At 48.7% G+C, this 27,076-nt stretch overlaps 1 protein-coding gene across 1 annotated transcript in view; it reads right to left on the bottom strand.

Annotated features, from left to right (window-relative positions):
• The window catches only part of GBA2 (glucosylceramidase beta 2), a 165,392-nt gene that overhangs the window by 58,261 nt on the left and 80,055 nt on the right, over window positions 1–27,076 (bottom strand). The window contains 1 exon segment of the mRNA XM_075330500.1: window positions 23,867–23,982. Coding sequence (XP_075186615.1) covers window positions 23,867–23,982 — 116 coding nt within the window.

Below are 27,076 nucleotides of genomic sequence, written 5' to 3'. Positions count from 1 at the left end.
TTACCTGAGAGACCTGCAGCCATCAGAAGACACAGACGTGAAGACAACTGCAAGGAACCCTGGTAAAGAAGAGTCCAATGATCAGCTGCAGGGAGAGCTCAGATCATCAGTTACCTGAGAGTCCTGCAGCCATCAGAAGACACCGATGTGAAGACAACTGCAAGGAACCCTGGTAAAGAAGAGTCCAATGATCGGCTGCAGGGAGATCTCAGATCATCAGTTACCTGAGAGTCCTGCAGCCATCAGAAGACACCGACGTGAGGACAACTGCAAGGAACCCTGGTAAAGAAGAGTCCAATGATCAGCTGCAGGGAGAGCTCAGATCATCAGTTACCTGACAGTCCTGCAGCCATCAGAAGACACCGACGTGAAGACAACTGCAAGGAACCCTGGTAAAGAAGAGTCCAATGATCAGCTGCAGGGAGATCTCAGATCATCAGTTACCTGAGAGTCCTGCAGCCATCAGAAGACACCGATGTGAAGACAACTGCAAGGAACCCTGGTAAAGAAGAGTCCAATGATCGGCTGCAGGGAGATCTCAGATCATCAGTTACCTGAGAGTCCTGCAGCCATCAGAAGACACCGATGTGAAGACAACTGCAAGGAACCCTGGTAAAGAAGAGTCCAATGATCGGCTGCAGGGAGATCTCAGATCATCAGTTACCTGAGAGTCCTGCATCCATCAGAAGACACCGATGTGAAGACAACTGCAAGGAACCCTGGTAAAGAAGAGTCCAATGATCGGCTGCAGGGAGATCTCAGATCATCAGTTACCTGACAGTCCTGTATCCATCAGAAGACACCGACGTGAAGACAACTGCAAGGAACCCTGGTAAAGAAGAGTCCAATGATCGGCTGCAGGGAGATCTCAGATCATCAGTTACCTGAGAGTCCTGCAGCCATCAGAAGACACCGACGTGAAGACAACTGCAAGGAACCCTGGTAAAGAAGAGTACAATGATCAGCTGCAGGGAGATCTCAGATCATCAGTTACCTGAGAGTCCTGCAGCCATCAGAAGACACCGACGTGAAGACAACTGCAAGGAACCCTGGTAAAGAAGAGTACAATGATCAGCTGCAGGGAGATCTCAGATCATCAGTTACCTGAGAGTCCTGCAGCCATCAGAAGACACTGACGTGAGGACAACTGCAAGAAACCCTGGTAAAGAAGAGTCCAATGATCGGCTGCAGGGAGAGCTCAGATCATCAGTTACCTGAGAGTCCTGCAGCTATCAGAAGACACCGACGTGAAGACAACTGCAAGAAACCCTGGTAAAGAAAAGTCCAATGATCGGCAGCAGGGAGATCTCAGATCATCAGTTACCTGAGAGTCCTGCAGCCATCAGAAGACACCGACGTGAGGACAACTGCAAGGAACCCTGGTAAAGAAGAGTCCAATGATCGGCAGCAGGGAGAGCTCAGATCATCAGTTACTGGACAGTCCTGCAGCCATCAGAAGACACCGACGTGAGGACAACTGCAAGAAACCCTGGTAAAGAAGAGTCCAATGATCGGCTGCAGGGAGAGCTCAGATCATCAGTTACCTGAGAGTCCTGCAGCCATCAGAAGACACCGACGTGAGGACAACTGCAAGGAACCCTGGGAAAGAAGAGTCCAATGATAAGCTGCAGCGAGATCTCAGATCATCAGTTACCTGAGAGTCCTGCAGCCATCAGAAGACACCGACGTGAAGACAACTGCAAGAAACCCTGGTAAGGAAGAGTCCAATGATCGGCAGCAGGGAGAGCTCAGATCATCAGTTACATGACAGTCCTGCAGCCATCAGAAGACACCGACGTGAAGACCACTGCAAGGAACCCTGGTAAAGAGGAGTCCAATGATCAGCTGCAGGGAGATCTCAGATCATCAGTTACCTGAGAGTCCTGCAGCCATCAGAAGACACCGACGTGAGGACAACTGCAAGGAACCCTGGTAAAGAAGAGTCCAATGATCAGCTGCAGGGAGATCTCAGATCATCAGTTACCTGAGAGTCCTGCAGCCATCAGAAGACACCGACGTGAAGACAACTGCAAGGAACCCTGGTAAAGAAGAGTCCAATGATCAGCTGCAGGGAGAGCTCAGATCATCAGTTACCTGACAGTCCTGCAGCCATCAGAAGACACCGATGTGAAGACAACTGCAAGGAACCCTGGTAAAGAAGAGTCCAATGATCGGCTGCAGGGAGATCTCAGATCATCAGTTACCTGAGAGTCCTGCAGCCATCAGAAGACACCGACGTGAAGACAACTGCAAGGAACCCTGGTAAAGAAGAGTCCAATGATCGGCAGCAGGGAGATCTCAGATCATCAGTTACCTGAGAGTCCTGCAGCCATCAGAAGACACCGACGTGAGGACAACTGCAAGGAACCCTGGTAAAGAAGAGTCCAATGATCGGCAGCAGGGAGATCTCAGATCATCAGTTACCTGAGAGTCCTGCAGCCATCAGAAGACACCGACGTGAGGACAACTGCAAGGAACCCTGGTAAAGAAGAGTCCAATGATCGGCAGCAGGGAGAGCTCAGATCATCAGTTACTGGACAGTCCTGCAGCCATCAGAAGACACCGACGTGAGGACAACTGCAAGAAACCCTGGTAAAGAAGAGTCCAATGATCAGCTGCAGGGAGATCTCAGATCATCAGTTACCTGAGAGTCCTGCAGCCATCAGAAGACACCGACGTGAGGACAACTGCAAGGAACCCTGGTAAAGAAGAGTCCAATGATCAGCTGCAGGGAGATCTCAGATCATCAGTTACCTGAGAGTCCTGCAGCCATCAATAGACACCGACGTGAAGACAACTGCAAGGAACTCTGGTAAGGAATAGTCCAATGATCAGCTGCAGGGAGATCTCAGATCATCAGTTACCTGAGAGTCATGCAGCCATCAGAAGACACCGACGTGAAGACAACTGCAAGGAACCCTGGTAAAGAAGAGTCCAATGATCGTCTGCAGGGAGATCTCAGATCATCAGTTACCTGAGAGTCCTGCAGCCATCAGAAGACACCGACGTGAGGACAACTGCAAGGAACCCTGGTAAAGAGGAGTCCAATGATCAGCTGCAGGGAGATCTCAGATCATCAGTTACCTGAGAGTCCTGCAGCCATCAGAAGATACCGACGTGAGGACAACTGCAAGGAACCCTGGTAAAGAAGAGTCCAATGATCGGCTGCAGGGAGATCTCAGATCATCAGTTACCTGAGAGTCCTGCAGCCATCAGAAGACACCGACGTGAAGACAACTGCAATGAACCCTGGTAAGGAAGTGTCCAATGATCGGCTGCAGGGAGATCTCAGATCATCAGTTACCTGAGAGTCCTGCAGCCATCAGAAGACACTGACGTGAAGACAACTGCAAGGAACCCTGGTAAGGAAGAGTCCAATGATCGGCTGCAGGGAGATCTCAGACCATCAGTTACCTGAGAGTCCTGCAGCCATCAGAAGACACCGACGTGAAGACAACTGCAAGGAACCCTGTTAAGGAAGAGTCCAGTGATCGGCTGCAGGGAGATCTCAGATCATCAGTTACCTGAGAGACCTGCAGCCATCAGAAGACACAGACGTGAAGACAACTGCAAGGAACCCTGGTAAAGAAGAGTCCAATGATCAGCTGCAGGGAGAGCTCAGATCATCAGTTACCTGAGAGTCCTGCAGCCATCAGAAGACACCGATGTGAAGACAACTGCAAGGAACCCTGGTAAAGAAGAGTCCAATGATCGGCTGCAGGGAGATCTCAGATCATCAGTTACCTGAGAGTCCTGCAGCCATCAGAAGACACCGACGTGAGGACAACTGCAAGGAACCCTGGTAAAGAAGAGTCCAATGATCAGCTGCAGGGAGAGCTCAGATCATCAGTTACCTGACAGTCCTGCAGCCATCAGAAGACACCGACGTGAAGACAACTGCAAGGAACCCTGGTAAAGAAGAGTCCAATGATCGGCTGCAGGGAGATCTCAGATCATCAGTTACCTGAGAGTCCTGCAGCCATCAGAAGACACCGATGTGAAGACAACTGCAAGGAACCCTGGTAAAGAAGAGTCCAATGATCGGCTGCAGGGAGATCTCAGATCATCAGTTACCTGAGAGTCCTGCAGCCATCAGAAGACACCGACGTGAAGACAACTGCAATGAACCTTGGTAAGGAAGTGTCCAATGATCGGCTGCAGGGAGATCTCAGATCATCAGTTACCTGAGAGTCCTGCAGCCATCAGAAGATACCGACGTGAGGACAACTGCAAGGAACCCTGGTAAAGAAGAGTCCAATGATCAGCTGCAGGGAGATCTCAGATCATCAGTTACCTGAGAGTCCTGCAGCCATCAGAAGACACTGACGTGAGGACAACTGCAAGAAACCCTGGTAAGGAAGAGTCCAATGATCGGCAGCAGGGAGAGCTCAGATCATCAGTTACTGGACAGTCCTGCAGCCATCAGAAGACACCGACGTGAGGACAACTGCAAGAAACCCTGGTAAAGAAGAGTCCAATGATCGGCTGCAGGGAGAGCTCAGATCATCAGTTACCTGAGAGTCCTGCAGCCATCAGAAGACACCGACGTGAGGACAACTGCAAGGAACCCTGGGAAAGAAGAGTCCAATGATCAGCTGCAGGGAGATCTCAGATCATCAGTTACCTGAGAGTCCTGCAGCCATCAGAAGACACCGACGTGAAGACAACTGCAAGGAACCCTGGTAAAGAAGAGTCCAATGATCAGCTGCAGGGAGAGCTCAGATCATCAGTTACCTGACAGTCCTGCAGCCATCAGAAGACACCGATGTGAAGACAACTGCAAGGAACCCTGGTAAAGAAGAGTCCAATGATCGGCTGCAGGGAGATCTCAGATCATCAGTTACCTGAGAGTCCTGCAGCCATCAGAAGACACCGATGTGAAGACAACTGCAAGGAACCCTGGTAAAGAAGAGTCCAATGATCGGCAGCAGGGAGATCTCAGATCATCAGTTACCTGAGAGTCCTGCAGCCATCAGAAGACACCGACGTGAGGACAACTGCAAGGAACCCTGGTAAAGAAGAGTCCAATGATCGGCAGCAGGGAGATCTCAGATCATCAGTTACCTGAGAGTCCTGCAGCCATCAGAAGACACCGACGTGAGGACAACTGCAAGGAACCCTGGTAAAGAAGAGTCCAATGATCGGCAGCAGGGAGAGCTCAGATCATCAGTTACTGGACAGTCCTGCAGCCATCAGAAGACACCGACGTGAGGACAACTGCAAGAAACCCTGGTAAAGAAGAGTCCAATGATCAGCTGCAGGGAGATCTCAGATCATCAGTTACCTGAGAGTCCTGCAGCCATCAGAAGACACCGACGTGAGGACAACTGCAAGGAACCCTGGTAAAGAAGAGTCCAATGATCAGCTGCAGGGAGATCTCAGATCATCAGTTACCTGAGAGTCCTGCAGCCATCAGAAGACACCGACGTGAAGACAACTGCAAGGAACCCTGGTAAGGAAGAGTCCAATGATCAGCTGCAGGGAGATCTCAGATCATCAGTTACCTGAGAGTCATGCAGCCATCAGAAGACACCGACGTGAAGACAACTGCAAGGAACCCTGGTAAAGAAGAGTCCAATGATCGTCTGCAGGGAGATCTCAGATCATCAGTTACCTGAGAGTCCTGCAGCCATCAGAAGACACCGACGTGAGGACAACTGCAAGGAACCCTGGTAAAGAGGAGTCCAATGATCAGCTGCAGGGAGATCTCAGATCATCAGTTACCTGAGAGTCCTGCAGCCATCAGAAGATACCGACGTGAGGACAACTGCAAGGAACCCTGGTAAAGAAGAGTCCAATGATCGGCTGCAGGGAGATCTCAGATCATCAGTTACCTGAGAGTCCTGCAGCCATCAGAAGACACCGATGTGAAGACAACTGCAAGGAACCCTGGTAAAGAAGAGTCCAATGATCGGCTGCAGGGAGATCTCAGATCATCAGTTACCTGAGAGTCCTGCAGCCATCAGAAGACACCGACGTGAAGACAACTGCAATGAACCTTGGTAAGGAAGTGTCCAATGATCGGCTGCAGGGAGATCTCAGATCATCAGTTACCTGAGAGTCCTGCAGCCATCAGAAGATACCGACGTGAGGACAACTGCAAGGAACCCTGGTAAAGAAGAGTCCAATGATCAGCTGCAGGGAGATCTCAGATCATCAGTTACCTGAGAGTCCTGCAGCCATCAGAAGACACTGACGTGAGGACAACTGCAAGAAACCCTGGTAAGGAAGAGTCCAATGATCGGCAGCAGGGAGAGCTCAGATCATCAGTTACTGGACAGTCCTGCAGCCATCAGAAGACACCGACGTGAGGACAACTGCAAGAAACCCTGGTAAAGAAGAGTCCAATGATCGGCTGCAGGGAGAGCTCAGATCATCAGTTACCTGAGAGTCCTGCAGCCATCAGAAGACACCGACGTGAGGACAACTGCAAGGAACCCTGGGAAAGAAGAGTCCAATGATCAGCTGCAGGGAGATCTCAGATCATCAGTTACCTGAGAGTCCTGCAGCCATCAGAAGACACCGACGTGAAGACAACTGCAAGGAACCCTGGTAAAGAAGAGTCCAATGATCAGCTGCAGGGAGAGCTCAGATCATCAGTTACCTGACAGTCCTGCAGCCATCAGAAGACACCGATGTGAAGACAACTGCAAGGAACCCTGGTAAAGAAGAGTCCAATGATCGGCTGCAGGGAGATCTCAGATCATCAGTTACCTGAGAGTCCTGCAGCCATCAGAAGACACCGATGTGAAGACAACTGCAAGGAACCCTGGTAAAGAAGAGTCCAATGATCGGCAGCAGGGAGATCTCAGATCATCAGTTACCTGAGAGTCCTGCAGCCATCAGAAGACACCGACGTGAGGACAACTGCAAGGAACCCTGGTAAAGAAGAGTCCAATGATCGGCAGCAGGGAGATCTCAGATCATCAGTTACCTGAGAGTCCTGCAGCCATCAGAAGACACCGACGTGAGGACAACTGCAAGGAACCCTGGTAAAGAAGAGTCCAATGATCGGCAGCAGGGAGAGCTCAGATCATCAGTTACTGGACAGTCCTGCAGCCATCAGAAGACACCGACGTGAGGACAACTGCAAGAAACCCTGGTAAAGAAGAGTCCAATGATCAGCTGCAGGGAGATCTCAGATCATCAGTTACCTGAGAGTCATGCAGCCATCAGAAGACACCGACGTGAAGACAACTGCAAGGAACCCTGGTAAAGAAGAGTCCAATGATCGTCTGCAGGGAGATCTCAGATCATCAGTTACCTGAGAGTCCTGCAGCCATCAGAAGACACCGACGTGAGGACAACTGCAAGGAACCCTGGTAAAGAGGAGTCCAATGATCAGCTGCAGGGAGATCTCAGATCATCAGTTACCTGAGAGTCCTGCAGCCATCAGAAGATACCGACGTGAGGACAACTGCAAGGAACCCTGGTAAAGAAGAGTCCAATGATCGGCTGCAGGGAGATCTCAGATCATCAGTTACCTGAGAGTCCTGCAGCCATCAGAAGACACCGACGTGAAGACAACTGCAATGAACCCTGGTAAAGAAGTGTCCAATGATCGGCTGCAGGGAGATCTCAGATCATCAGTTACCTGAGAGTCCTGCAGCCATCAGAAGACACTGACGTGAAGACAACTGCAAGGAACCCTGGTAAGGAAGAGTCCAATGATCGGCTGCAGGGAGATCTCAGATCATCAGTTACCTGAGAGTCCTGCAGCCATCAGAAGACACAGACGTGAAGACAACTGCAAGGAACCCTGGTAAGGAAGAGTCCAATGATCGGCTGCAGAGAGATCTCAGATCATCAGTTACCTGAGAGTCCTGCAGCCATCAGAAGACACAGACGTGAAGACAACTGCAAGGAACCCTGGTAAAGAAGAGTCCAATGATCGGCTGCAGGGAGATCTCAGATCATCAGTTACCTGAGAGTCCTGCAGCCATCAGAAGACACCGACGTGAAGACAACTGCAAGGAACCCTGGTAAAGAAGAGTCCAATGATCGGCTGCAGGGAGATCTCAGATCATCAGTTACCTGAGAGTCCTGCAGCCATCAGAAGACACCGACGTGAAGACAACTGCAAGGAACCCTGGTAAAGAAGAGTCCAATGATCGGCTGCAGGGAGGTCTCAGATCATCAGTTACCTGAGAGTCCTGCAGCCATCAGAAGACACCGACGTGAAGACAACTGCAAGGAACCCTGGTAAAGAAGAGTCCAATGATCAGCTGCAGGGAGATCTCAGATCATCAGTTACCTGAGAGTCCTGCAGCCATCAGAAGACACCGACGTGAAGACAACTGCAAGGAACCCTGGTAAAGAAGAGTCCAATGATCGGCTGCAGGGAGATCTCAGATCATCAGTTACCTGAGAGTCCTGCAGCCATCAGAAGACACCGACGTGAAGACAACTGCAAGGAACCCTGGTAAAGAAGAGTCCAATGATCGGCAGCAGGGAGAGCTCAGATCATCAGTTACCTGAGAGTCCTGCAGCCATCAGAAGACACCGACGTGAAGACAACTACAAGAAACCCTGGTAAAGAAGAGTCCAATGATTAGCTGCAGAGAGATCTCAGATCATCAGTTACCTGACAGTCCTGCAGCCATCAGAAGACGCCGACATGAAGACAACTGCAAGGAACCCTGGTAAGGAAGAGTCCAGTGATCGGCTGCAGGGAGATCTCAGAGCATCAGTTACCTGAGAGTCCTGCAGCCATCAGAAGACACCGACGTGAAGACAACTGCAAGGAACCCTGGTAAGGAAGAGTCCAGTGATCGGCTGCAGGGAGATCTCAGATCATCAGTTACCTGAGAGTCCTGCAGCCATCAGAAGACACCGACGTGAAGACAACTGCAAGAAACCCTGGTAAGGAAGAGTCCAATGATCAGCTGCAGGGAGATCTCAGAGCATCAGTTACCTGAGAGACCTGCAGCCATCAGAAGACGCCGACATGAAGATAACTGTCTGTAAGAAACCCTGGTAAAGAAGAGTCCAATGATCGGCTGCAGGGAGATCTCAGATCTTCAGTTACCTGAGAGTCCTGCAGCCATTAGAAGACGCCAACGTGAAGACAACTGCAAGGAACCCTGGTAAAGAAGAGTCCAATGATCGGCTGCAGTTAGATCTCAGATCATCAGTTACCTGAGAGTCCTGCAGCCATCAGAAGACACAGACGTGAAGACAACTGCAAGGAACCCTGGTAAGGAAGAGTCCAATGATCGGCTGCAGAGAGATCTCAGATCATCAGTTACCTGAGAGTCCTGCAGCCATCAGAAGACACAGACGTGAAGACAACTGCAAGGAACCCTGGTAAAGAAGAGTCTAATGATCGGCTGCAGGGAGATCTCAGATCATCAGTTACCTGAGAGTCCTGCAGCCATCAGAAGACAACGACGTGAAGACAACTGCATGAAACCCTGGTAAAGAAGAGTCCAATGATTAGCTGCAGAGAGATCTCAGATCATCAGTTACCTGACAGTCCTGCAGCCATCAGAAGACGCCGACATGAAGACAACTGCAAGAAACCCTGGTAAAGAAGAGTCCAATGATCGGCTGTTCTAACGTGACTAAGGTTGAGCATTTCTTCCATCCACATTCAGTCAAATGGAACAAGCCTATTTCAAGTGTGATTCCTCATTCACCCTTTATTTTATTAAATGTCTCGGATAGGTTGGCGAGACCACCCAGCATATCAGAGATGGCATCAGCCAACATAAATCCACTAGTTGTTGCATGCGCATTCTTCTCCCCATTCCAGCTCATTTTATTAAGCAGAGCCATTCTATCAAGCAGCTCAAGTTCCAAGTGATGGAGCATATCCCTTTAATATGGAGGGGTGCTAACAGGATTTGGAAAATGATGGAACGCGAAGCGTATTGGATCCATACGTTACAAACATTAGAGCCTATGGGATTGAATAAGAAATATGAGAATCTATTGATGTAATGGTTTCCAACTTTTATTATGTATTATGCATCAGATATACTGGGTATATTGGTTCCATATATGATCTTTATTATTATATAGTTTATATACAGTCATATGGGATAAATACCCTGGATCATGGCTCTTCTTAACTATCCAAACCATTCACATATATAATTACACATATGTGTGCATCTTTGTAATGACATCTGCACCTAATGTATATAGGCTTGATTTACTTCTTTTTTTCCCTCATTTGCACTTTCACAGTTGTTGCATCCATTGAACTTGTGAGTTTTTGGAGAGTTTCTGCTTGAATTTCTTTGCATGATGTCAGCATAGCCTCCCAGAGCTGCTGTTTTGATGTGAACTGCCTCCCGCCCCCATTGATCTTTTGCTTGAGGATACTCCAAAGGTTCTCTATAGGTTAAGGTCAGGAGAAGATGGTGGCCACACCATAAGTTTATCTCCTTTTATGCCCATAGCAGCCAATGACACAGAGGTATTCTTTGGATCATGAGATGGTGCATTTTCATGCATGAAGATGATTTTGCTCCTGAAGGCACGTTTCTGCTATTTGTACCATGGAAGAAAGTTGTCAGTCAGAAACTCTATATACTTTGCAGTTATTTTCACACCTTCAGGAACTCTAAAGGGGCCTACCAGATGTCTCCACATGATTCCGACCCGAAATATGACTCCTCCACCTTCTTGCTGACGTCGCAGCCTTGTTGGGACATGGTGGCCATCCACTACTCCATCTGGACCATCCAGGGTTGCTCGACACTCATCAGTAAACAAGACTGTTTGAACATTAGTCTTCATGTATGTTTGGGACCACTGCAACTGTTTCTGCTTGTGAGCACTGGTTAGGGGTGGCCGAATAGTAGGTTTGTGCACCACAGCAAGCCTTTGTAGGATCCTACACCTTGAGGTTCGAGGGACTCCAGAGGCACCAGCAGCTTCAGATGTCTGTTTGCTGGTTTGTAATGGCTTTTTATCAGCTGCTCTCTTAATCCGATGGTCTTGCCTGGTAGAAACCTAAAGGCCCCGTCACACTAAGCAACATCGCTAGCAACATCGCTGCTAACGAACAACTTTTGTGACGTTGCTAGCGATGTTGCTGTGTGTGACATCCAGCAACAACCTGGCCCCTGCTGTGAGGTCATTGGTTGTTGCTGAATGTCCTGGGCCATTTTTTAGTTGTTGCTGTCCCGCTGTGAAGCACAGATCGCTGTGTGTGACAGCGAGACAGCAACAACTAATGTGCAGGCAGCAAGAGCCGGCTTCTGCGGAGGCTGGTAACCAATGTAAATATCGGGTAACCAAGAAGCCCTGTCCTTGGTTACCCGATATTTACCTTTGTTACCAGCCTCCGCCGCTCTCACTGTCAGTGCAGGCTCCTGCTCTGTGCACATTTAGCTGCAGCACACATCGGGTAATTAACCCGATGTGTACTGTAGCTAGGAGTGCAGGGAGCCAGCGCTAAGCATTGTGCGCTGCTCCCTGCACATGTAGCTGCAGCACACATCGGGTAATTAACCCGATGTGTGCTGTAGCTAGGAGAGCAGGGAGCCAGCGCTCAGTGTGCGCTGCTCCCTGCACATGTAGCTGCAGTACACATCAGGTAATTAACCCGATGTGTGCTGTAGCTAGGACAGCAGGGAGCCAGCGCTAAGCATTGTGCGCTGCTCCCTGCTCTGTGCACATTTAGCTGCAGCACACATCGGGTAATTAACCCGATGTGTGCTGTAACTAGGAGAGCAAGGAGCCAGCGCTCATTGTGCGCTGCTCCCTGCTCTCTGCACGTGTAGCTCCGTGCGGTGGTAACCAAGGTAAATATCGGGTTGCTTACCCGATATTTACCTTAGTTACCAAGCGCAGCATCTTCCACGCGGCGCTGGGGGCTGGTCACTGGTTGCTGGTGAGCTCACCAGCAACTCGTGTAGCGACGCTCCAGCGATCCCTGCCAGGTCAGGTTGCTGGTGGGATCGCTGGAGCGTCGCAGTGTGACATCTCACCAGCAACCTCCTAGCAACTTACCAGCGATCCCTATCGTTGTTGGGATCGCTGGTAAGTTGCTTAGTGTGACTGGACCTTTACTCATTCTGCTTTTATCAGCACCAGCACGTCTGTGCTCAGAATCAGCCACAAATCTCTTCACAGTACGATGATCACGCTTACGTTTTCATGAAATATCTAATGTTTTCATCCCTTGTCGAAGGTATTGCACTATTTGATGCTTTTCGGCAGCAGAGATGCTTTTTCTTTCCCTGAGACACAAAACCATCAATGAGTTTCATTATTCATCGCTGGTACACTTACATCCAATCTGCATAATAATTTGGAACATGGTGTACAGTTTCTACCAGACAGAATTTTCTAAGAATGAATGGAGGTATTTAGGTGAATGAACACTTCTTCTAAGGAATGCACTTTTTACCCAGCAGTTCACAAAATGTTCTCAAGAATTGATTTGACTTTTACTGACCTCGTTACTATATCCCAAATTCCCAGTGTAGAGATTGGGGATACATCTTCTGACCATTCTCTAGTAATCATGTGGGAACAATCAATAATGCTAATTTGATTTGGTAGTGTAACTCCTCCATTATATCTTTCAGAAGGAGATAGAATTATCTATCAAAAATAATTTCCTAGAAAACTCTTCAGAAGAACGGAGCCCTTTTACGATATGGAATGCATACAATGCAGTTCACAGGGATAATCCAAATGTCATCAAGGGTTAAAAAGCAAGAAAAAAAGAGAAAAAAGCTTTCCCCAACATCCAGGCGAAATTAGGGAAAGAATCAGCTGAACAGAAGCCGCAAATCGTTCCAAGAGATTCAGAGAAAAAATTCAGCTCCGCATCGAGCGGAGAGGCGTACTGTTCTCAGAAGATGATAAATATTAATAAAAGGGAATCATTTGTCCTCCATAAACCAACAAGGATCATGGCTGGGAGAATCAAGCGGGTTACAACCAACAAGGATCATGGCTGGGAGAATCAAGCGAGTTACAACCAACTAGGATCATGGCTGGGAGAATCAAGCGGGTTACAACCAACAAGGATCATGGCTGGGAGAATCAAGCGAGTTACAACCAACTAGGATCATGGCTGGGAGAATCAAGCGGGTTACAACCAACAAGGATCATGGCTGGGAGAATCAAGCGGGTTACAACCAACAAGGATCATGGCTGGGAGACTCAAGCGGGTTACAACCAACAAGGATCATGGCTGGGAGAATCAAGCGAGTTACAACCAACAAGGATCATGGCTGGGAGAATCAAGCGGGTTACAACCAACAAGGATCATGGCTGGGAGAATCAAGCGGGTTACAACCAACAAGGATCATGGCTGGGAGACTCAAGCGGGTACAACCAACAAGGATCATGGCTGGGAGAATCAAGCGAGTTACAACCAACAAGGATCATGGCTGGGAGAATCAAGCGGGTTACAACCAACAAGGATCATGGCTGGGAGACTCAAGCGGGTTACAACCAACAAGGATCATGGTTGGGAGACTCAAGCGGGTTACAACCAACAAGGATCAGGGCTGGGAGACTCAAGCGGGTTACAACCAACAAGGATCATGGCTGGGAGAATCAAGCGGGTTACAACCAACAAGGATCATGGCTGGGAGACTCAAGCGGGTTACAACCAACAAGGATCATGGCTGGGAGAATCAAGCGAGTTACAACCAACTAGGATCATGGCTGGGAGAATCAAGCGGGTTACAACCAACAAGGATCATGGCTGGGAGAATGAAGCAGGTTACAACCAACAAGGATCATGGCTGGGAGAATCAAGCGGGTTACAACCACCAAGGATCATGGCTGGGAGAATCAAGCGAGTTACAACCAACAAGGATCATGGCTGGGAGAATCAAGCGGGTTACAACGAACAAGGATCATGGCTGGGAGACTCAAGCGGGTTACAACCAACAAGGATCATGGTTGGGAGAATGAAGCAGGTTACAACCAACAAGGATCATGTCTGGGAGAATGAAGCCGGTTACAACCAACAAGGATCATGGCTGGGAGAATGAAGCCGGTTACAACCAACAAGGATCATGGCTGGGAGACTCAAGCGGGTTACAACCAACAAGGATCATGGCTGGGAGAATGAAGCCGGTTACAACCAACAAGGATCATGGCTGGGAGAATGAAGCCGGTTACAACCAACAAGGATCATGGCTGGGAGAATGAAGCAGGTTACAACCAACAAGGATCATGTCTGGGAGAATGAAGCCGGTTACAACCAACAAGGATCATGGCTGGGAGAATGAAGCCGGTTACAACCAACAAGGATCATGGCTGGGAGACTCAAGCGGGTTACAACCAACAAGGATCATGGCTGGGAGAATGAAGCCGGTTACAACCAACAAGGATCATGGCTGGGAGAATCAAGCGGGTTACAACCAACAAGGATCATGGCTGGGAGAATGAAGCAGGTTACAACCAACAAGGATCATGGCTGGGAGAATGAAGCGGGTTACAACCAACAAGGAAAATGGCTGGGAGAATCAAGCGGGTTATAACCAGCAAGGATCATGGCTGGGAGAATGAAGCAGGTTACAACCAACAAGGATCATGGCTGGGAGAATGAAGCCGGTTACAACCAACGAGGATCATGGCTGGGAGAATGAAGCCGGTTACAACCAACAAGTATCATGGCTGGGAGAATGAAGCCGGTTACAACCAACAAGGATCATGGCTGGGAGAATGAAGCCGGGTACAACCAACAAGTATCATGGCTGGGAGAATGAACCGGGTACAACCAACAAGGATCATGGCTGGGAGAATGAAGCAGGTTACAACCAACAAGGATCATGGCTGGGAGAATGAAGCGGGTTACAACCAACAAGGATCATGGCTGGGAGACTCAAGCGGGTTACAACCAACAAGGATCATGGCTGGGAGAATCAAGCAGGTTACAACCAACAAGGATCATGGCTGGGAGAATGTAGCAGGTTACAACCAACAAGGATCATGGCTGGGAGAATGAAGCGGGTTACAACCAACAAGGATCATGGCTGGGAGACTCAAGCGGGTTACAACCAACAAGGATCATGGCTGGGAGAATAAAGCGGGTTACAACCAACAAGGATCATGGCTGGGAGAATGTAGCAGGTTACAACCAACAAGGATCATGGCTGGGAGAATGAAGCAGGTTACAACCAACAAGGATCATGGCTGGGAGAATGAAGCAGGTTACAACCAACAAGGATCATGGCTGGGAGAATGAAGCGGGTTACAACCAACAAGGAAAATGGCTGGGAGAATCAAGCGGGTTACAACCAGCAAGGATCATGGCTGGGAGAATGAAGCGGGTTACAACCAACAAGGATAATAGCTGGGAGAATGAAGCCGGTTACAAATAACGAGGATCATGGCTGGGAGAATGAAGCCGGTTACAACCAACAAGTATCATGGCTGGGAGAATGAAGCCGGTTACAACCAACAAGTATCATGGCTGGGAGAATGAAGCCGGGTACAACCAACAAGTATCATGGCTGGGAGAATGAAGCGGGTTACAACCAACAAGGATCATGGCTGGGAGAATAAAGCGGGTTACAACCAACAAGGATCATGGCTGGGAGAATGTAGCAGGTTACAACCAACAAGGATCATGGCTGGGAGAATGAAGCAGGTTACAACCAACAAGGATCATGGCTGGGAGAATCAAGCGGGTTACAACCAACAAGGATCATGGCTGGGAGAATGAAGCAGGTTACAACCAACAAGGATCATGGCTGGGAGAATGAAGCGGGTTACAACCAACAAGGAAAATGGCTGGGAGAATCAAGCGGGTTACAACCAGCAAGGATCATGGCTGGGAGAATGAAGCGGGTTACAACCAACAAGGATCATAGCTGGGAGAATGAAGCCGGTTACAAATAACGAGGATCATGGCTGGGAGAATCAAGCGGGTTACAACCAACAAGGATCATGGCTGGGAGACTCAAGCGGGTTACAACCAACAAGGATCATGGCTGGGAGACTCAAGCGGGTTACAACCAACAAGGATCATGGCTGGGAGAATCAAGCAGGTTACAACCAACAAGGATCATGGCTGGGAGACTCAAGCGGGTTACAACCAACAAGGATCATGGCTGGGAGAATGAAGCAGGTTACAACCAACAAGGATCATGGCTGGGAGAATGAAGCAGGTTACAACCAACAAGGATCATGGCTGGGAGAATCAAGCGGGTTACAACCAACAAGGATCATGGCTGGGAGAATGAAGCAGGTTACAACCAACAAGGATCATGGCTGGGAGAATGAAGCAGGTTACAACCAACAAGGATCATGGCTGGGAGAATGAAGCAGGTTACAACCAACAAGGAAAATGGCTGGGAGAATCAAGTGGGTTACAACCAGCAAGGATCATGGCTGGGAGAATGAAGCGGGTTACAACCAACAAGGATCATGGCTGGGAGAATGAAGCCGGTTACAACCAACGAGGATCATGGCTGGGAGAATGAAGCCGGTTACAACCAACAAGTATCATGGCTGGGAGAATGAAGCCGGTTACAACCAACAAGTATCATAGCTGGGAGACTCAAGCGGGTTACAACCAACAAGGATCATGGCTGGGAGAATGAAGCGGGTTACAACCAACAAGGATCATGGCTGGGAGAATGAAGCAGGTTACAACCAACAAGGATCATGGCTGGGAGAATGAAGCCGGTTACAACCAACAAGGATCATGGCTGGGAGAATGAAGCCGGTTACAACCAACAAGGATCATGGCTGGGAGACTCAAGCGGGTTACAACCAACAAGTATCATGGCTGGGAGAATGAAGCAGGTTACAACCAACTAGGATCATGGCTGGGAGAATCAAGCGGGTTACAACCAACAAGGATCATGGCTGGGAGAATGAAGCCGATTACAATCAACAAGGATCATGGCTGGGAGACTCAAGCGGGTTACAACCAACAAGGATCATGGCTGGGAGACTCAAGCGGGTTACAACCAACAAGGATCATGGCTGGGAGACTCAAGCGGGTTACAACAAACAAGGATCATGGCTGGGAGAATGAAGCGGGTTACAACCAACAAGGATCATGGCTGGGAGAATGAAGCAGGTTACAACCAACAAGGATCATGGCTGGGAGAATGAAGCAGGTTACAACCAACAAGGATCATGGCTGGGAGAATGAAGCAGGTTACAACCAACAAGGATCATGGCTGGGAGAATCAAGCGGGTTACAACCAACAAGGATCATGGCTGGGAGAATGAAGCAGGTTACAACCAACAAGGATCATGGCTGGGAGAATGAAGCGGGTTACAACCAACAAGGAAAATGGCTGGGAGAATCAAGCGGGTTATAACCAGCAAGGATCATGGCTGGGAGAATGAAGCAGGTTACAACCAACAAGGATCATGGCTGGGAGAATGAAGCCGGTTACAACCAACGAGGATCATGGCTGGGAGAATGAAGCCGGTTACAACCAACAAGTATCATGGCTGGGAGAATGAAGCCGGTTACAACCAACAAGGATCATGGCTGGGAGAATGAAGCCGGGTACAACCAACAAGTATCATGGCTGGGAGAATGAACCGGGTACAACCAACAAGGATCATGGCTGGGAGAATGAAGCCGGGTACAACCAACAAGGATCATGGCTGGGAGAATGAAGCCGGGTACAACCAACAAGGATCATGGCTGGGAGAATGAAGCCGGGTACAACCAACAAGGATCATGGCTGGGAGAATGAAGCCGGGTACAACCAACAAGGATCATGGCTGGGAGAATGAAGCCGGTTACAACCAACAAGGATCATGGCTGGGAGAATGAAGTCGGTTACAACAAACAGAACACATAAATAGGGACATCAGTCGGGTCACATCTCATTCACTCTGGGGAGAGGAACAATCTAAAGACTTATGTCAGTTGAGAGTAACGTCTTCCCGTCGGGATCTCGGGGCTGTAGATTCCTTTTTAAAGGAACAATTAGAATATTAAATTTACCCTTCTCTGAAACAGAAGCTTTACAAACGTTTAACCCCTTAACGACCTATGACGTACTGGGTACGTCATGGATCGTGTCACTATCATCGCAGTGGCCTGCCGCGGCAATCCGCGCACATATCAGCTGATTTCAACAGCTGACGTGTGCCTGCAAGCTACGAGTGGAATCGCTTCCACCTGCAACTTTTAACCCATTACATCTCACTGTCAAAGTCTGGCAGCGAGATGTATATGTTGCCAGAGTCACTTTCTCTCAGTGGCGGCATAGTGCCAGCACGGAGAGTAAAGCACCATATATGCAGATCTTGGCTCTGTAGCTAAGATCTAAAGATAGGGCAGAGCGATCGGATTGCTGATCTATATAGCCTCCTAGGGGGACTAGTAAAATAAAAAAAAAAAAATAAATAAACCTAAAAGTTCAAATCACGCCCCACTGAAAATTAAAGGGTTAAAAAAAATAAAAAATATACACATTTTGTATCGCCACGTTCAGAAACGCCTGATCTATCAAAATATAAAATCAATTAATCTGATCAGTAAACGGCGTAGTGGCAAAAAAAATTCCAAACGCCAAAATTACGTTTTTTGGTCACCGCAAGTTTTGTGCAAAATGCAATAACAGGTGATCAAAACGTAGCATCTGCGCAAAAATGGTTCCATTAAAAACGTCAGCTCGAGACGCAAAAAATAAGCTGTGACTGAGCCATAGATCCTGAAAAATGAGAACGCTACGGGTTTTGCAAAATGGCGCAAAATGTGCGCTTTTTTTGGACAAACTTGTGAATTTTTTTAACCCCTTAGATACAAGTAAACCTATACATGTTTGGGGTCTACAAACTCGCACCGACCTCAGGCATCACAATGACATGAGTTTTACCATACAGTGAACACTATTGTGCGATCACTTTTTTTTGCAGTTTTTCGACACTTGGAATTTTTTTGCTGTTTTCCAGTACACTATATGGTAAAACTCATGGATTCATATAAAAGTACAACTCGTCCCGCAAAAAACAAGCCCTCATATGGCAAGATTGATGGAAAAATAAAAAAGTTACGGCTCTCGGAAAAAGGGGAGCAAAAAAACCCAGAAAAATGTAAACCGCCCGGGGGCTGAAGGGGCCTGAAAGTGAAGAAATCACCGGGGCTGGATGGTTACTCGCTGGATTATTATCAGCACATTTGGTAAAATGTCTCATTTTGCTTCCTTTAGAGGAGAATTTCCAGAATAAATGCTTCAGGCCACGATCACCCAACGACCCAAACCCAAGACACATCAGAACGTCTTAGCAATCACACACCTATATTGTTAATTACCACGGATAACAAAATATACTCTACAATTAGGGCAGAAAGACTGCAGAGAATACCCCCACATATAGTAACAAAACCCCCATCAACTAGGTTTCATGGATGAGGGCAAACAACGGACGGCAGAAGAAGACGACTCCATGTAAGTGGATATTCCATCTGTCCTTTTACCACGAAGCAGAAGAGGCATTTCATGGGGTGAGGAGGGAACATTAGGTAATTCGGCTTTATCTCCCCAATTATTAGCCTTCTATTCATAGCCCACGGTCCACTCAAGTAATCACACGTCTGAAGCATTTCCGGTAACAGCACCCGCCGGGGTTGCAGCTTTCTCCCTACTTTTCTATTAGCAGAGCTTATTAGAAGCTTATTAGGTTTGGGGTATGTGGCCCTGGAAGCCCCGAAGGCACTAATAGTCTAATCCCTGGTGAGCAGCGGAAGGGTGAGACTCTGTTGCCTGTTACATTTGTGTGTTTTGCTGGTTATGTGTTATGTGCCGTTAATTGTTTGCGGATCCAATAAAGCCTTAATATTGTGATTCCCTCACCCCGTGTTGTCTAAGTAGTGTTCTGTCCACGGGTGCGGAGTTCGGACGTTCAGTTGGGATGAGCTGTGGTCCATGCGGTCTTTGTAAAGGTGGCTGGGCCAGCGTATGAGAGCACCCACTGATCCCCGTGTCTCCACAGTGTACACCACCGAGCGGTGGGCTGGGAGGGAGGTGTAGTGGGAGATGGAATGCTGGATTGAGTAACATGTCTTTTGCTTGGTGTCTCACATGGATCAAAACACTACTTCTGTAGCACCTGACGGGCCCTCGCTCACCCCCACTGTAGCGGGTACACAAGAGAAGGTTCTGCATTCGGAGACCTGTGTTAAGCCCGCTTTACACACTACAATGTATCTTACGATGTGTCGGCGGGGTCACGTCGTAAGTGACGCACATCCGGCATTGTAAGGTACATTGCAGTGTGTGACAGCTACGTGCGATTGCGATTGAACGGTAAAACGTTCATCGCACGCACGTCGTTCATTCCTGACGAATTGTACGTCAGATTGTTCATCGTACCCGGGGTAGCGCACATCGCAGTGTGACACACCCCGGGAACGATGAACAGATCTTACCTGCGTCCTGCAGCTCCCGGCCAGCAATGCGGAAGGAGGTGGGCGGGATGTTTACGTCCCGCTCAGCTCCGCCCCTCCGCTTCTATTGGCCGGCTGCCGCGTGACGTCGATATGACGCCGAACGTCCCTCCCACTCCAGGAAGTGGCCGTTCGCCGCCCACATCGAGGTCGTATGGAAGGTAAGTGCGTGTGATGGGGGGGTTACTCGTATGTGCGACACGTTCAACAAATTGAATGTGCCACACATACGATGGGGGCGTTGCAAATCGCATACGAAATCGTATGCGACATTGCAACGTGTAAAGCAGGGTTTAGAATAGTTTCAACGGTGATGCATAAGGAGGAAGAAGCGCAGACTATGTTGATTTGGAGGCCGGTGGTTGGGTAGGTCCGTTAGTCCGCATTTTGGCGCAGTAAGATTCCCACAGTTAATGCATGTTGATTGCCTGTTCATGTATGTAGTAGTCAAATTATTTGAATTTTTGCCTCTGTGTCGTTGTTTACAACATTGGCAGGTAACGGAGTTGAGTCAGATTTTGCGGTCTCAAAAAAGGCCCAGGCTAGGCAACCCTTCCAGCGAACTGCAGACCCGCAACCGTTGCTGGCCACAGCCAGAGCTGTGGGGAAGGATGCAGCTTCTCATGGGTGCATCACTACGTGTCTGTGTGGGAATCGCCACCATAATCTCCTCAGCTTCCACCTCCTTCTTATCTGTTGAGCTAGTCAGCTAGATTCACACCAAGTGGGATCTACAACTTCATTCTCATTCTGTATGTTGTCCCACTCCTCCTCTTCCTGACCTGACATAACAGGACAGTACACGTGCGCCTCATGTATCAGAGTCTCATCATCACCACCTCCACCTTCGGGGGTTAACATCCGTTGAAGAGGGTCAGGATCCTGGTGGGACCCTACTTCATCTGAGCCAGGTTCCAAATCACAAAGATTTTGGGCATCGGTGTAGATTCTTTCCTCCTCTTGAGTCTGGAAATCTTTGCAGCAGACCTGTGATGCCCATGGCATACAATGTGTGCTCAGATCTGCAGACTCGCCCATGGGTGGTTCCCCACAGTCAATTTGCCGGTTGAAGCTTTGTAATGTAAGGGGAACTAAGTGTAATTGGGGTATCACCTCGGAGGAATGCACTGTGTGTGATGTGGAGGAGGAGAGGCCACTTGATGCAGCGCTTGCCATCCACTCCAGCAAATGCTGTTTATCAGCCTCATTTAGAAGTTGAAGCGATGTGCGGCTGCCAGAGAAATCTCGTGTAGTAGACTGTCCAGTACCGGAAGTTGTTCTCATTTCTTCTGGCATAGGATGAGCCGGTGTTTGCTCACTAGAGGTTTGACTAACAGAACATCCCACACGTGCACCTCCAACACTGCACCTACTCCCCGTTCCACGACAACCTCGTAGTGATTTACCACTCATGGTTGATGTAACCTTCCTCTTTCAAAAAGATGCAATCCTACACCCACATCTGTCACACACAAAAGATATATTATTTATTTCCTGCCTGAGTTGGCAATATTGTGAAGGCTCTAAAAAGTACCACTAACTACAAATGTGTTTCACTGTGTAATTTGGAGCAGACACAGAAAGTGCCAAGAAGACCTTTTTAGATTGTTTAATAACAAATTTTCATCAGCCACCACTAACAATACCTACAGTATATTGTCCTCCACTTTGGGGTTCTCGTCTTCCTACTCTCCGAGCCTGTGCACGCCACAGAGGACCTCTGGGAGTGCTCCTAGGTCATGTGCACGCACCGCTGCCCTTCTCTTAAAGGGTCAGAGCGCCATTTCCAGGAACTGCATCTCAGCCTATCGCTGGGAGGCACTGGGTACATAAGGTACACTCCCACTAGGAGAGGTGCCTGAGCAATGTGGTTAGTTAGTGGTTTGTTCCCTAGCCAGCTAGTTGTCAGGTCTCCTTGTCCGCTGTCCATGTCCTAGCCAGTGTACATTACTGTATGCCTGCCCTGCTGGTACTCTGGTGTCTGTCCATCCTGGCCGTGCCATCTGTCTCAGTGTCCCAGTGGTCCCTGTCTACACTACTGACTGTACCAGTCTGTCCTGGTCGTGCTATCTGCCTCAGCTGTCACGGTGGTCCCTGTCTACACTAGTGACTGTACCTGTCTATCCTGGTTGTGCTATCTGCCTCAGTCATCCTGGTGGTTACCATCTACACTAGTGACTGTATCTGTCTGTCCTGGTCGTGCTATCTGCCTCAGCCATCCCGGTGGTCCCTGTCTACACTGGTGACTGTACCTGTCTGTCCTGGTCGTGCTATCTGCCTCAGTCATCCCGGTGGTCCCTGTCTACACTGGTGACTGTACCTGTCTGTCCTGGTCGTGCTATCTGCCTCAGTCATCCTGGTGGTTACCATCTACACTAGTGACTGTATCAGTCTGTCCTGGTCGTGCTATCTGCCTCAGCTGTCACGGTGGTCCCTGTCTACACTACTGACTGTACCTGTCTATCCTGGTTGTGCTATCTGCCTCAGCCATCCCGGTGGTCCCTGTCTACACTGGTGACTGTATCTGTCTGTCCTGGTCGTGCTATCTGCCTCAGCTGTCATGGTGGTCCCTGTCTACACTAGTGACTGTACCTGTCTGTCCTGGTCGTGCTATCTGCCTCAGTCATCCCGGTGGTCCCTGTCTACACTGGTGACTGTACCTGTCTGTCCTGGTCGTGCTATCTGCCTCAGTCATCCAGGTGGTTACCATCTACACTAGTGACTGTAGCTGCCTGTCCTGGTCGTGCTATCTGCCTCAGTCATCCAGGTGGTTACCATCTACACTAGTGACTGTAGCTGCCTGTCCTGGTCGTGCTATCTGCCTCAGTCGTCCCGGTGGTCCCTATCTACACTAGTGACTGTGCCTGTCTGTCCTGGCCACGCTATTCTGCCTCAGCTGTCCTGGTGATCCCTGTCTACACTAGTGACTGTACCTGGTCGTACTATTGCCTCAGCCGTCACGGTGGCCCGTGTCTATACTAGTGACTGTATCTGTCCATCCTGATCGTACTATTGCCTAAGGCGTCATGGTGGCCCCTATCTACACTAGTGACTGTACCTGTCCATCCTGGCCATGCCATCTGCCTCAGCTGTCCTGGTGGTCCCTGTCTACAATAGTGACTGTACCTGATCGTACTATTGCCTCAGCTGTCACGGTGGCCCCTGTCTATACTAGTGACTGTACCTGTTCGTCCTGGCTGTGCTATCTGCTTCAGCCGTCCCGGTGGTCTATGTCTACACTAGAGACTCAGCCTGTCTGCACCTGTGTCGGTCCCGACCCTGGGAGTCAGCTGCCACAGTTCCTGTCACTGCCCTGGGAGTGGCACCTGGTGTCTGCCTCGAGGTGGGTGCTTGGTCAAGCACCCCCCACTAACAAGGGTAAGCCTGGGGCCCCCCTGTGGTCCAGTGGGTCCATTCCTGCTCGCAGTTTTAGCATCTCCAGCAACGAGCGTTATACACACGCCACAGTACAATATACACGCCGTGGTACTATTCACACTCTGCAGTATTATGCACCTGGTTCTCGGTCACCGGCTTGTAGTGGTACAGGCCAGGATTTAGTTGCCAGCGGCAGAACTCTCCTCGCCAGCTCCGAGTGATTGTTCCTCCACCGATGCCTCCGAGGGGAGCACCTAGAAGAAATGGTACAGAATTACTGACAGTGACACAACATGAACACAAAAGACGGAGCGTCAGACTGTTATGGCCATCAGGCCAATATCACACAGTCATTACTACTACACAAGAATGAGGCATCATCAACCAGAACAACACAGGATGGCGACATAGCACAGGTGAGACACGCGGTCCGGGAGGGCGGCACGCGGCACACGGCCCTGGAGAGTGACACACGGCCTGGGGGGGGGGGGGGGGGGCACGCAGATCGTCACTGCGGGAGAAAAAGGAGAGGATCATCTCTGCATTGAGAAATATTAAGGAAGACGTGTGCACGGTCCGTCTACACTCCCAATATACACCATCATACAACGGTGTACAGTGGAGAGGAGCAGCAGCATACACACACGCATGAGAGTGCTCGCTCTCTCTCTATATATACATATACAGTGGAACCTTGCTTAACGAGAACAACCCGTTCTGGGACTGTGCGTGTTAATCAAGGTACTCGTTCAGCAGAGCAAGATTTCCCATAGGAAATCATTGCAATGCTGACGATCCGTTCCACAATTGCAATGCTGACGATCCGTTCCACAATGTGTTAAATGTCCCATCCTGGTCCCCTGTTCTATCATTCCACACATGCACAAACATGTACAAACTCTCACAAACACACAAGCACACATGCACACGCACATATTATATGCTCACCTTACCTTCCGTTCCATCGCCGGTCTCCTGGGACTTGCTGTTCTCCGGTGCGGGCCGTGTATCAGGTAACCATAACGACGAGGGCGGAACTTCCTGCCAGAGCGCTGACGTCAAAGGCAGAGCCGCTTGCCTCTGATTGGCCAGCGCGCTGCCTTTGACAAGCGGTGACAGGAACCAGGAAGTTCCTGCTTCGTTGCTATGGATGCCGATACCTGGAGCGGCGCGGCGCACTACAGGACCCAGGAGGCCGGCGATGAAACGGAAGGTACAGATATTATATGCTCACCTTACCTTCCGTTCCACCGCCGGCCTCATGGTACTTGTAGTTCGCCGCGATGTACCCGGGAACTACAAGAACTATGAGGCCTGTGGTGGAACGGAAGGTAAGGTGAGCATAGTCCAGTACTGTATGTGTGTGTGTGTTTGTGCGTACATGTGTGTGTTTGTGTGGACAGTGCAAGTGCGGGTCAGAGTGCGGTGGATGTACGGAACCGGAAGTGTGTGCGCTGAGGATTTTGCTCATACAGCAAAGCTTTCTCGTAAACCGGTTTACAAATTTACAGAAAGCTTTGCTTGTTAAGCGAAATTCTCGTTAAGTGGGTAACTCGTTAAGCGAGGTTCCACTGTATACACACACACATATATATACATACATATATATATATATACATATATATACACATATATATATACATATATATACATACACACATACATACATACATGCATACACACACACACACACACACACACACACACACACATACATCTATATATATATATATATATATATATATATATATACACATATACACACATATATATATACACATATATATATACATACACACACATACATACATACATACATACATGCATACACACACACATACATATACACACACACATACATATACACACACAAACGAGGGGAGCACTATTTTGTATACGGTATATATTATATATATATATACACACACACTATACACACACACACACACACACACACACACAGCATACACATACACACAGAGGAAAGCGCTGTGCATATACACACAGAGGAGAACACAATATACAGTACCTTGTGAAAGTATTCAGCCCCTTGAATTTTTCAACCTTTTCCCACATTTCAGGCTTCAAACAAAGATAAAATGTGAATGTTCCGGTGAAGAATCTACAACAAGTGACACAATTGTGAAGAGGAAGGAAATTTATTGCTTATTTTAAACCTTTTTTAAAAATAAATAACTGAAAATTGGGGCGTGCAATATTATTCATCCCCTTTACTTTCAGTGCAGAAAACTCACTCCAGAAGTTGATTGAGGATCTCTGAATGATGCAATGTTGTTGCAATGTTGTCCTAAATGACTGATGATGATAAATATAAGCCCCTGTGTGTAATCAAGTCTCCGTATAATGCCCCTGCTCTGTGATAGTCTCATGTTCTGTGTAAAGCGCAGAGAGCATAATGAAGACCAAGGAACACAACAGGCAGGTCCAGGATACTGTTGTGGAGAGGTTTAAAGCCGGATTTGGTTACAAAAAGATTTCCACAACGTTAAACATCCCAAGAAGCCCTGTGCAAGCGACCATATTGAAATGGAAGGATCATCATACCACTGCAAATCTACCAAGATCCGGCCGTCCATCCAAACTGTCATCTCACACAAGGAGAAGACTGATCAGAGATGCAGCCAAGAGGCCCATGATCCCTCTGGATGAACTGCAGAGATCTACAGCTGAGGTGGGAGAGTCTGTCCATAGCACAACAATCAGTCTACACTGCACAAATCTGGCCTTTATGGAAGAGTGGCAAGAAGAAAGCCATTTCTCAAAGATATCCATAAAAAGTGTTGTGTAAAGTTTGCCACAAGCCACCTAGAGACACCAAACATGTGGAAGAAGGTGCTCTGCTCAGATGAAACCAAAATAGAACTATTTGGCCACAATGCCAACCGATATGTTTGGTGTAAAATCAACACAGCTCATCACCCTGAACACACCATCCCCAGTGTCAAACATGGTGGTGGCAGCATCATGGTTTGGGCCTGCTTTTCTTCAGCAGGGACAGGGAAGATGGTTAGAATTGATGGGAAGATGGATGGAGCCAAATACAGGACCATTCTTGAAGAAAACCTGTTGGAGTCTGCAAAAGACCTGAGACTGGGACAGAGATTTGTCTTCCAACAAGACAATGATCCCAAACATAAAGCAAAATCTACAATGGAATAGTTCACAAATAACCGTATCCAGGTGTTAGAATGGCCAAGTCACAGTCCAGACCTGAACCCAATCGAGAATCTGTGGAAAGAGCTGAGAACTGCTGTTCACAAACGCCTCCATCCAACCGCACTCAGCTCCAGCTGTTTACAAAGGAAGAATGGGCGAGAATTTCACCTC

The sequence above is a fragment of the Anomaloglossus baeobatrachus genome, chromosome 1 (assembly GCF_048569485.1).
Source record: "Anomaloglossus baeobatrachus isolate aAnoBae1 chromosome 1, aAnoBae1.hap1, whole genome shotgun sequence".
Classification (NCBI taxonomy): domain Eukaryota; kingdom Metazoa; phylum Chordata; class Amphibia; order Anura; family Aromobatidae; genus Anomaloglossus; species Anomaloglossus baeobatrachus.
Note: the sequence above shows the minus strand (reverse complement) of the source record. Positions and strands in the feature narration are given on the sequence as shown.